General features: G+C 39.9%; 1 protein-coding gene across 4 annotated transcripts in view; it reads left to right on the top strand.

The window, feature by feature from the left end:
- The window catches only part of ST18 (ST18 C2H2C-type zinc finger transcription factor), a 188,460-nt gene that overhangs the window by 153,027 nt on the left and 22,988 nt on the right, over positions 1-12,445 (top strand). For all 4 annotated transcript variants that reach the window (XM_065585530.1, XM_065585528.1, XM_065585529.1 and 1 more), the window contains one exon: positions 6,494-6,739. In XM_065585530.1, the coding sequence (XP_065441602.1) occupies positions 6,494-6,739 (246 nt within the window). The remainder of the gene's footprint in view (positions 1-6,493; positions 6,740-12,445) is intronic.

Raw genomic sequence — 12,445 nt, 5'->3', positions numbered from 1 at the left:
TTTACAAAAGTCATTTCCCAGTGCTGTTTCTAATATTTCATGTCTGCCAAATTTTGTCTTGGTTTCTAAAACTTTGTTAATTTCTTAGTAAGCATTTGCCCTTTTGCCTTGAAAATGGGTCATTTTTCATTAAAAATATCCAATACTTAAGTGGAAAATTACATTTGTTTTAAAAAAAAAATAGCAAGTTTCATTTTTTTTTTTTGGTGAATTTGGAATATCTTCAACTATGTTGGAAAAATGTCTGCATTTCTAAGTTTCAGGGGGAAAGGAAGGTGAGTAGCCTGAGCTAAATAAAGGAAGGGGGGGAAATTCACATTATACTTTTAGCAGTGCTCTTAGCCAGAAAAGTAGCACAGTGACAATTAATGTACAGTGTGGATCAACCAGATTATCTCATGATGGACTGGGTTTACTTTCAGTCCAAATTAATTTGGATTCCAAGTTCCCTCAATTAATTTGCAACCAACTACATACAAAATATAGTGGCCATCCTGGAAACCTTTACAATGTTTTTTTTGTTTTGTTTTGGGGTTTTTTTTGAAAATAGGTACTATTACTGTGATATTCACGGGTTTGGAGCTGGTTTCTAGATAAACCCACCTGGGGTGCTGCTACGCTAGGCCCCTGAAATATAGAAATGATACAGATACAGTCCTCAACCCAAATAAAAGAATCAGGCATTGCATCACAATCTCGCAGCATAGGGCCCAATCCAACTCCCACTGAAGCAAACGGAAGTTGGGTCATTGGAAGTTGGGTCAGGCCCATATTCTCTAGCACAATGCAAGTGCATATAGCAGGTCCTGTCAGAAATTTTCTCTGTTTTACAACCATCACCACTGCTGCCACTCACAGAGGTAGAAGCACACAGTACAGTCTATCTTTATCCTCATCACTGCTGCTTGCCAAGCATTCTGTTGAATGTTTTGGTGTTTTTCCCACCTGTTTAGACAAAATGGCATATGCACACAGTGCCTTGAAAGAAAACAAAAAAATGACACTTGCTTGAAATGTTTGAAGTTCAAATACTGTTGTTGTTTTTAACAAAACCCGAAAACACAAACTATGTCATCTGTCCATTCTTGGATATTGAGGAAGATGATGATGACGACTGCATCAGTTATGTAGATAATGCAGTTGATTGGCAGCATGCTTACCAGACAAACCCCTACCCCAAACATCTTCAAATCTAAATACAGAACAATCTGCTTGCAGAACAAGGCCAATGGCTAGCATGACCTTCTGAAATAAAAAACGACACACTGAATAGCTCTAGCTGTTGCATTGTTACACGGGCTGCAGATATTGTATCATTGCAGTGTTCTTCTCTTTCTTTCTTTAGTTTGCAAGTTGCTCAGGGCAGGGACTGTGTCTTTGTGTGTGTGTCTCAAACAGTGTCAAGGGTAGCATAAGATCCTGATCTTGCAAACACTTACACCCATGCTTAACTTTAAGCATCTGAGTATTCCAGATTACTTTTATGGAAGAACTTGCATGCTTAAAGTTAAGCGTGGGTGTAAGTCTTTGCAGAATCGGGACCCAAGTGCTTACATTTTTAAAATAATTGTTAGCAACCGTTTCCCCCCAGCATAATGCCTTGAATGCAGGCACATTAGGAATCACATTCATTCAAAGAGTAATATAGTGTACACACTTAAAGAATTCATTGTAATTTTATAGATTTATTGGTTCCAGAGATATTTCTTATATTGAAAATGAAGTGTATTTTAGAATAGTAATAACCAGACTGAGCTTTCCAAGAGCATCTATTGCACAGTGGGAAAACAAAATAACAGGTGTTTTTCTTTCTCTGGACAATCAAAGAACGGATAGAAAGCCCTACATGTTACAGTAGAACCTCCCTAAGACCCCAGTTCTGCATTGAGAATCATGTGGAAACAATGATTCACCATGTTGATCAAACTGTAGTGTAAAGGCCTAACTTGGAATTGTTACTTCAGAGACATTGCAGAATATTAAATATTGTGAGTTACCAAATGAGCCAACAAAAACAAAAGCAAGGGCTAAATCCATCATAATGGGCCATACCTTGTTCATTTAGTAGATTAATGTAGTTCAGTTTTAATGGTTAATGGCAATACTTCATAGTGTACTAGGAAATGTTCTGTAATATGTTTTATAAAATAAAGAAGTCAGATTGTGAGACCTCACGACAAAGCTCAGTTATTAATCTAAGCTATTAAATCCTTGCTGTGAAGTGGCTAGTAATTTTTGTGTACAATTTTTGTGGTATTCATATTAGCGTGGCACTTTTGCTGTATCTGTTTCACAGCACAGATCCTAGGGAAAAGGGGAAATAGGTTTTAGTCATTTTTCTCTCATTTTTCATTCTAAACTCCTTTTTCCAGCTGTTTCTCAGACATGTGGGGGTGATTATACTCTCATTGACATCAGAGTAAATCAGGAGTAGCTTGAATGCCATTAGCATGGGTCTGTTCTTACATTGGTTTTCCACTGGTTTCACTTTATTGTCTTCACAAAATTGTTTCCTAGTTTACATCAGCATAAACGAGATTAGACTCAGACCCTTTACTGATTTAATATAGGAAAGAATCAGGCACATGAGCCTTCATTGGCCAGATTTATATTTTATACTTCTGTAGTTTATATACTTCAGTTTTTAAGCTAAGAACTTGTACATTTTACATTGCTATATTGAACTTATTTGAAAGGTGTCATGGTGTGAAACCAAACAGTCCTCCTGTAGCCCTCGTTAATTTCAATAGGATCAAAATTGGGTCTTTACTGAAATCAAAACTGCTCTTAGAACAGGAACCAAATATTACAAGTCAAATATACGTTCCTTCTATTTTTTATTTTGTAGTCTAACAAAAACTTTTGGCATTTTTGTCTTGTTAATTTCCCTTTAAAATAAATACTGGGAAAATAAATAAAGGAGACATATTCAGAGGAAGGTAGGATGAGAATAGAAAAGAAAATTGGAACAGTCTCTGTGACCATCCTTTTTTCCTCACCATTTGGAGTATGCAATGAATGCAGCAGAGTGTTCAGAATAAAAAGCCATGCTGTAAATTTGTGATCCATCCGACTCTGAGCAAAAGGGAATATTTTTCCATTACTATATTTAATTGTTGTGTGCATCTGTGAGCTCACTTAAACCCCATCTGTACACTGCTTCACAAATGCATACAATCCATGCTTTTTCTGGTTGGAATTTGGTGCGCGTTGCACAACCCAACTTCTGTGTGAATTTTGGGAAAGCACTGGAAAATCTCTTAATAGCCACATCAGTAAATGTTCTTCCCATCAATCAAATCTCATTGGTGCAGCGAATGATGCCCTATTTCCAGTGATGATATATATTTCCTGACATTTTGCAATCTGCAATTTAATTTGGGAGGACTATGACTGTTTTTGTTCAATTTTTTGTTGTTGTCGCCTTCAGAGTAGTTGATATTTTGTCAGTGACAGAGAATCTGCACTATTTATGGTTTTTTGTACTATAAAAGTACTGCAGCCCAGTCACATGGCTTCTTCTCCTAAGCCATCTGTCACAGAGGTCTGGAATTTTATGTGAATGTTGGTTGTGCAGACTTAACTCAAGTTTTTTTTATTATGAAAAATGTCACCAACTACAATATTTAGCATTTTACTTTACATTGGTCATTAAACTTGATTACTGTAGCTCTGTTTCATTGCTATAGTTACATATCAACTGTGAAGCCAAAAAACGCTGGGGCAATCATGGCCAAGCTATATTGTCGGATCCTGGAGAATGTACTTGGCAAAGATATAGTTAATATCTTGGATTTTTGTAACTAAGGTTTATTAATGCTGGTATAAAAATGTATTTGATATTATACAGATGGCATAAGATGTTGTGGTTACTAAGTTATTATCCAGGATAAGCTGTACTGTCAAATTCAGGGCTTAAAACTATCACAGGAGATTAAACTATTTACTAAAAAGGGGCAGAAAGATATAACCAAAGCGTCTTAGTATGAACATATTAGAAGTGTATTTACTTCCCATAAATATAATAACGCATAGCTCTCTTTAAGCTGAGTGATTGAAAATGTGAACTTTGTCATGCAAGAGAAACAAATACAAGAGGTGCCTTTGAGTTTCTAAATTGTGCACAAGCAGCTAGCCGAGTAGGCCTTGGAACTAGGCTAGTGCATCTCTCTTAGGCTTTTGGCCCCACAGCAAGAGTTGATCATTAAGTTCTTCATTTCCAACAATGCCTAGTGACTTTGTATGTTTTGGTCTCAGGTGCTCAACTAGAGGCACCTCACAGAAGCCTGATTTTCAGAAGGCGGGTGCTCAACAGTTCTGAAGATTGGTTCCCTTCAAGGTGTCTCAAGCTGGGCACCCAAAAATTGACCCACCCCAAATCGCTCATGATTTTTGAAAATGTAGGCCTGGATCACTGGCTACCATCTGCGTTCACAGCCTGCCAACAAATATGCTTGAGGAAACTGCTTTCCTTTGCTGAAGAAAGTCTAGATGGGCAATACTAACAGTGAATTGTTGGATGGCCTTTAAATGCTTATAAAGGCCAGGAAGTTGCTAATTATGTTACCAAATCTTTGGCCTTCTTCAGTAAAATGACATTACTGCTGCTGGTACCATGATTTGAAGTGGATCACAATGTGGAAGTCACCCTATGGTTAAATGGGCATTGTGATTTCATTTATTCTTTTAAAATGGTGCCACTGAAGGATTAGTACATGGCTACCTGGATGGTGCCTGTGCTCCATCTGAGTCCAGCCAGGGTGGCCTATCATACCATCAACACTGAAGCAGAACTCCGCATTCCATTGTATTGGATTGTAAGCTCTTTGAGGAAGTGACTGTCTCTTACTAATGGTTATACAGTACCTAGCACATTTGGGCCCCAAGCCCTACCTGGGGCCTCTGGGCCCTTCTGCAATACAAATAATAAAACAATAACAATGGGAACATATAGTGTTAACTGCAGACATCTTTGTACTTACTGCCTGATAAGTCATCTTTACTCTGATGTCAGCCCATAACCCCAAAGCCAGTGTTGGCCTGTTAAGACTGGACAATCTATGCAATAAGGCTACCCTTATAGGTCTCTGCTCTTCCAGAGGCCAGAAAGCCATACATACTCACAGCCTGAAACCAGATTCTCATTCCATGGTCCCATTTGACTAATAACCGTGAGCTGTGGCAGAAGCTGACTCTTTTAATTTGCCCCCATCCACACACATATAACATTGCTCCTTGATTTGAGAGGTGCCCTTTAGCGCCACCTCATGGCTTTTCTGTCCATGCAGAGGGGATGGGGATGCCCAGAGGCAGTGGAAACTCCACAAACAAGTGACAGGGAGATGGTTTGCAATTTCTTAAATGAGGTTGTAGACAGGCCAGGTGTGTGGGTGATGTGTTTTCAGAGGTGAGGAAACCCAACAGGCAGGGGGAGAGCTGGATTGTTACTTCAGATACTGACAAAACCTAGGGTCAGCCCTGCCTAAATTATATAGTACATAGGATGTATATTTGTAGCCTCTGTTACTGAATCCCACTTCAAGGACACAATTGCCAGCCCAAGAATTCTGTCTTCTATTCGCTTTTATGGTCAGCTGTGGAAGGAGAGGGGGAGGGAACAAGGAACTTTCCCTTCCCTGTGCTCCTAAGAAAGGCAGTGGCAGCCCCTGCTACCAGGTCTCAAGATGACATAAGGAGAGAGGGAGGGGCAAGGATGAGGCCTACCATAGCATACACACACGTACCAGCCAGCAGAACTAGCCCATTGAAGGGGAGAGTGTATGCTGTATGCTGGAGATCTCTGAGAGGAATCGTACATGGTGTCTCCTGGAGCTCTCCCTATGCCGGTGTGGCTCTACCCTGCTCCTATTGCAGGTCTGTGCCTTAATGGCACAATCTGGCACTTGTTTTGTAGTAAATCTTTTTAAAGGTGCTTTCCAAGTCAAATTCTGCTTAAGGCAATATGTTATTTTCAGTGATGTATGAAACATCAGGGGGAAATTATCCTTCATCTGTTTTAGCACATTTCCACCTCCCATGTTACAGATGTTGTAATATTTCCGGGGCATGAGAGAGGAGAGGGTGGAAATGTAATAATAATGCTGTTGATGAACTAAGCAGTGCATTAATGCTTTTAACTGTGACTGGGGGTCATAGTTCTCTCTAAGAGTAAAAAGATCAAGAAGATTTAAAGCTAAACTTTTTTTAAATAAACTCAGATTTAGCATGTATAGTTTACATTTTAGAAGCATCTTATTTAAATGCTACTTACTGTGTTTAAGCTCAGAAGCCTGGAGAGCATTACTGAGGTTACACTTAAGTCTGCCTAAGAATTAAACATTAACTGATGTAAATCCAAAAGCTGGTTTTAGACTCAGATAAATTTAAATAAAAGCGTGCATTTACAATTATCCGTTAAAAGCACCACATGGCTATGTTGCAGCCTCAAACTGTGCATTGTCTAAACATTTCTCTATTTCCTGTTATATATCAGGGAGCTGAGATAGAAGTGGATGAAAATGGCACTCTGGATTTGAGCATGAAAAAGAACCGAAACCAGGACAAGGTTATGCCTCTAACTTCTTCCAACGCAGCACTTCCCACTCCTTCCTCTTCTCCCTTCAAAACAAGCAGCATTCTGGTAAATGCAGCCTTCTACCAGGCTCTCTGTGAACAGGAGGGCTGGGATATGCCAATCAACTATAGCAAGACACATGGCAGGAAAGAGGAAGAGAAAGAGGTATCTTTTCAGCTTTTCAGTTAGAGCAGTTGAAGAACTGACACTAAAGCCCTCTGTTTCAAAAGTGGCCTCTAATCTTGGGTGCTTGAATGCCCAGCTTGAGATATCCTGGCCTCAATATTCAAAAGTGATGACTGATTTGGAGTACCCAATCTGATACATCTTAACGAAGACTGATTTGCAGAATGTGGGTGCTCAGCAGTTTGTGAAAATCAAGCCAATTTTAATGGTGTCTCAAATACAGCACATAAAATCATTAGTCACTTTTGAAAATCTTGGCCCTAAGGCCTTACTTTTAGAACTGCTGGGCACTTGTAAAGCAACTGTTCATTTTAACCAGAATAATGGGTCATGCAAGTCTCTCAACCTGCGTAACCTAAGGCATCCAAAATTAGAACCTATTTTTGAAAATGTATCCCTACTCTCCAGTGGCTGGAGGGTCATGACCTAACTGTAGTATATTTTTGGTCTTTTTAAAAAGTAAAAGTAACCTTATAATTTTGAAGTGCAATGTAATTCTTCCAAGCATCTTTATTATTTTGTGCATTCCAGACATCTCTGTGTTTGGGTATGTATAAATACAGGCATGAAATCCTACAATAATTTTTCACTGGGACAAAGTATTATCATTTCTTTGACACATTTCAGGTGTGCAGTGCTCACATCATTCTATTGTGAGTCTTGCAGGGTCCAAAGATTAAAATTCCAGAAATGCACACTCCCCAATATATTGCTGGAATTAGGGAATATCAATTGAAATAAATAGCCCAAAATACAAAAACCTAAATAAATCACCCAAAACTAACTCTCAGGATGGGTACAGGCAGCTGCCGTGACGAGACTCCATAAGACAGGCTGCCAAGTGTTAGGTGGCTGTATGGTAGCTGTCGTGTCCAGGAGAGCCAAGTGCTGATAATTTTCTTGCTTTATGTGTCTTTGTTTTGCCTCTTTTGTGTATTTTTTTATTGACTGTTGTCAGCATAGTGTCCTTTGGTTTTCTTATTTCTTTTTTTGGCTGCATGTTTCTCTTGAACTTAACTGCCAGAATAGGGTTCAAAGAAGGTTTGGATGGATTTGTTATCGTGGTGAAGAATATGCATAGGCAAGTAACTAAATGAAATCTTGGTAATGGACAGAGATGGGCCTGAGTTGCAGAGTTCTGTTCCAACCCCAAAGTTCCCCATAGTTCAGATCTGGAGTTTTAGTTCAGGGTCGAATATATGGCTATCCCATTTGTATTTGCATGAAGTAGAAAAGTAGCACTTTAGCATTGTAGTTATTATAGAAGTGGTTTTTTTTCTGAATTATCATGATTGGTGAACTTTAATAAAGTAACATATTCAACAAGGATAGATCCACCTAGAGCTGAGGATGGGGATTCACCTGTAGTATTTCAAAATGCCTGGTAGAAAAAGGGTATCAGTCACGTGAATAGAAAACTCTCAGGATGGGTCCAGGCAGTTGCCATCACGAGACTACACAAGACAGGCTGCCAAGTGTTAGGTGGTCTTATGGTAGCTGTCATGAACTGGAGAGCTAAGTGCTGTGATCCCCACTCTGCTGATGCTGATCTGTAACCCAGGGTTAAGCATCTAGAATAACAATTTTTATTGAGAAAAGACAGACCGTGGCTGGAGAGTGGTTTAAATTATGTAGTGAGTAAGAGGACCAGATTCTTCCCTGCAATATGGCCCCTTTGTGCTGCACTGCCAGCAGGTATATCCAGCCTTGAGAAAATTATCCCACTGCCAGGGAATCCACTGGTATTGCAGACCTGGCAAAGAGCTCTCATGCCACTCCTCCTCCCTGCTGACAGCGTAGCATAGAATAGGGATCATGGCTAGAGGAAAGAGGGCACGGATAGAACACCCCTATGCCACACTGTTCCCCTACTGCAGTTTTGGCCAATTGTGGTGTGGGGACTGCAGGCACTGCATAAGCAGCATCAGTGCCATCACTGAGGAGGCCACAAAGTTGAGTATTCAGCCATCTTTGCACCCCACCACCTCAATGGACTGCACTGTGTGCAATTTGTCCCTAATCAGGGATCTGGCCCAAGACCTCTGCTCTGAGCACTTCTGCTCCCAGAGAACATTGACATGGCCAATGGTCTCAGGGCCAATGGTTCTGTTTTGCAAGTAGAAGTCTGGCAGTTATCCCCATGCAAAGCAAATGAATGATAATATCTATTTCTAATTCATTGTTATCTGGTTCATATGCACAACAGTTGCTTAATTTTGGTGGTAATTTCCAGAAAATATTGTCTTTCTCTCTCTTAGTGAAATAGCCTGTCCAGATGCCCCCTAAAAAAAAATTCTGAATTTGGAAAAAGCTCAACATCTCTGTAAAAAGGAAAGCACCGAGAAATAACCAGAGCTGTCAGTTTAGTTCAACTGTCAGTTCTCCAAAGATTTCAGGGCTTAAAAATGTTAAAAGTGCCAGATGCTATTATCTGTTATTCATGTTACCATTATGTTCTGGTCTTTGCTGAAATCAATATAAACTTCCATCTGTACATTAATGGAATTTCATTGCTCGCTTGCTTTCTTTTGTGCCCGCATGTGAATACACACACACACTCTTTGTAGAAAATGGACCTCTGGTTCTGATTTTTTTAAAATCTAATATGCTTTAGAATTCTAATAACATTTCATTCTAACTCTGCTGTCTAGAAATTGTACTCTGCACTTAATTAACTGAGATAAGTATCCACGTACCATAAGTGAAAAAAAAAGGGATGGATGATGGGGGGAGGGGTTTTGACCCATTCTATAAAGGATTTATGTCACACAGTAAATATGAAATCCACTAGAGGAGTGCACAGCCCAGGTACCTAGTCTACATGCTCAGCCCTATATGTGCAAAGCCAAGGAAAGAATTCTCTGCTCCAACTTGCAATAGTAGCTTGCAGCTGCTAATGCAAGTTGGTATGGGCAGGACTAGCTACTCAGGGGCCAATGGACAGCCCATACGTGTGTTTATTGCCAGTGGATCTGCATGGTCAGGGACCAGCTGGCCATGAACATAGCCCAGTTTGCTTCCTCCAGCCTCCCCTGGCATGCAAGGAACTTCAGCGTCTTTCTGCATGGCCCCTTTGCATCATGCCTCCCTTCTAGTTTCTACTGCAATTTTTAACTTCCCCAGCCCCCAGGATTTCGTGCTGCTTGAATAATAACAAAATCCCCAAAACTATTAAGGGAAATTATTGGTTTAAATGTTTGTCTCTGTCCTTCTTCGGACATATACTAGAGAATTTCAACAGGAAAAAGACAGATTTTTATTATCCCCTTAATCTCAATTAGCACCTTTTTCATGCTATGTGCTTCCCTTTAAAACATGTCTTTCTTTTGCAAAGAATCTCAGAGAAAAAAACTTTATTTACAGTGGAATTAAGATTGTAAGAAAGTACCTGTTAATATAAAAGAGTATTCTTACATTATTGCAATGCAGGGAATTATTCAAATTGCAGTGCAGGGAATTCACAGTTAACATTTGAAAACCCAGATGTTTGAAAGTCAAAACATTCAAACCAGAGCTGGCACTAGGCATAAGCAGACTAAGCAATTGCTTAGGGTCAATGGGGCCTTCTGTGACTTGCAAGCAACACTATCTAATGAATGTATGTGCTGCACATATCAGACACTCACTGGGTGTATCTCTCTCTGTGTGTCACTCACTCACACACACACACACACACACACACATCTTCCACTTGATATAAAGAACAAATCCCTTTGATGGGAGCATCAATAGGTCCCTTATCCTCTATGTGAGTCGGACACTAGAGGGCAACATAAAACACACATAAAATCATAAAATGCAGTCTGGCTGGAGCAGGTAAATAGGGACATTAAGCCTGGCTTGTGAAGTTATTTGGGGTCTCTGGCCCATGCTGCAGGATGCAGGGAGGTACCAGTCTCTTGTTTCTGATTAATGATGGATTTGCTCTTCATAGGCAGCTACAGTGCTGAGGTTCCTCTCTGATAGTAGGGGTCAACAGTTAGCACTTGAAAAGTACATAAGGAAGGGTGGTCAGAGTAAAGGGCAGAGTTCAAGTTGATGGGAGAAATGCTGACCCCTTTGAAATCAATGGCAAAACTCTGATATTTAGGCTTTTGAACAACATTTTTTAAATTTCCTAATTTTCAAATGCTGCTTTTTAACATTAACTCCAAATTGTATTTACTTTCACAGGTTTAGGTTTTTATATTTACTTTTTAATAATGTTTTAAATGAATAAATATTTATATTATATTAATTAAAATTAAATTGAAGTAAAATAAAGTAATAGATAATTACACCTTTGGGATCTTTTAAGGTTATCTTTATCTGAAATTTTCCTTTAAAAACAAAATCCCTAAAGCCTAAAATATTAGTTGAATTTCCTCCATTTATAAGTATTAATAATTACCATGAAAAAACTGTGTAGAAAAAAAATTAAGAAAAATATTTGTACTCTCTGTTAGTTATAGTAGCATATGAGATGATTCCCAAACAATCTAACCTCACACATGCAGTTGTAAAAATTAGCAGTAATTGATTTATCAATAATATGATGAGGTTTATATGTGTGTATATATAATGTGAGTTATAGTAGGCAATAGATAGCCAATACCTGAAAGCAGAAGGAAGTAATGTAAAGGAACCAGCTACAGACTGGCATAGGTGAGCTGCCAGAACTGGAGAGCATATGGAAGCTTTATCAGAAGCAACACCCCCACTAGGAAGAAGCTCATAGGTGCTGGAATAGGGGTGCAGTCACACCCCGTGGTTTGAAGTGGTTTCCATTAAGTACAGGGTTTACAGTTTGATTGAATGGCTCTCAGTATTCCCATTATACAAATTGTTCCAGCACCCCTGCAGAAGCTCCATTTGCAGTCCACATTCACCCCAGTTTCTGCTGCTCTCTTCACTCTGTGCTTATCAGCTTCACAGAAGTCCCTGTCCCTGTGGTTCTCTCCAGTCCTGGAGATCCTCTAAGGCCTGGTCCACACTAACCCCCCATTTCGAACTAAGGTATGCAAATTCAGCTATGTTAATAACGTAGCTGAATTCGAAGTACCTTAGTTCGAACTTACCGTGGGTCCAGACGCGGCAGGCAGGCTCCCCCGTCGATGCCGCGTACTCCTCTCGCCGAGCTGGAGTACCAGCGTCGATGGCGAGCACTTCCGGGATCGATTTATCGCATCTAGACAAGACGCGATAAATCGATCCCAGAAGATCGATTGCTTACCGCCGGACCCGGAGGTAAGTGCCACAATTCCCCAGCCCTGGTCCTGGAGAGCTTGTCAACTGTACAATGCCAGAAGCACCTACGGTACTAGGTCTGGGAGCTTTGCAGGACCAAAGTGCTTCTTGTCCCAGTCTTAGGCGGCAATCTCTGGTCCTATTAAGCCTTTTCTGCAAAGCCTACTTATCTGCGTCTCCTTGCTCCAGTGGCGTTTATAAACTGGCATGAATCCCAGCTGGGAATTCTACAGACTTTATAGTTCTGCCAGGGACTCTGGCGATTTCTCAAAGGTTTATGTGTTCAGAATGAATCTCTCCAAAATGAACCACTTAACCTTCCAAAAAATTTCAAACCCACTAGTCCTCAGTGAGGACAAAACAATCTTGAACTTTCTAGACCAAGCCATTTTGAAGCAATGACATTCTAAAAAGAGAAGTCTTCAGAAAGTGAAAATGTAATATTCAATATTTCAGATT

The sequence above is a fragment of the Chrysemys picta genome, chromosome 2 (assembly GCF_011386835.1).
Source record: "Chrysemys picta bellii isolate R12L10 chromosome 2, ASM1138683v2, whole genome shotgun sequence".
In the NCBI taxonomy this organism is placed as follows: Eukaryota; Metazoa; Chordata; order Testudines; family Emydidae; genus Chrysemys; species Chrysemys picta.
Note: the sequence above shows the minus strand (reverse complement) of the source record. Positions and strands in the feature narration are given on the sequence as shown.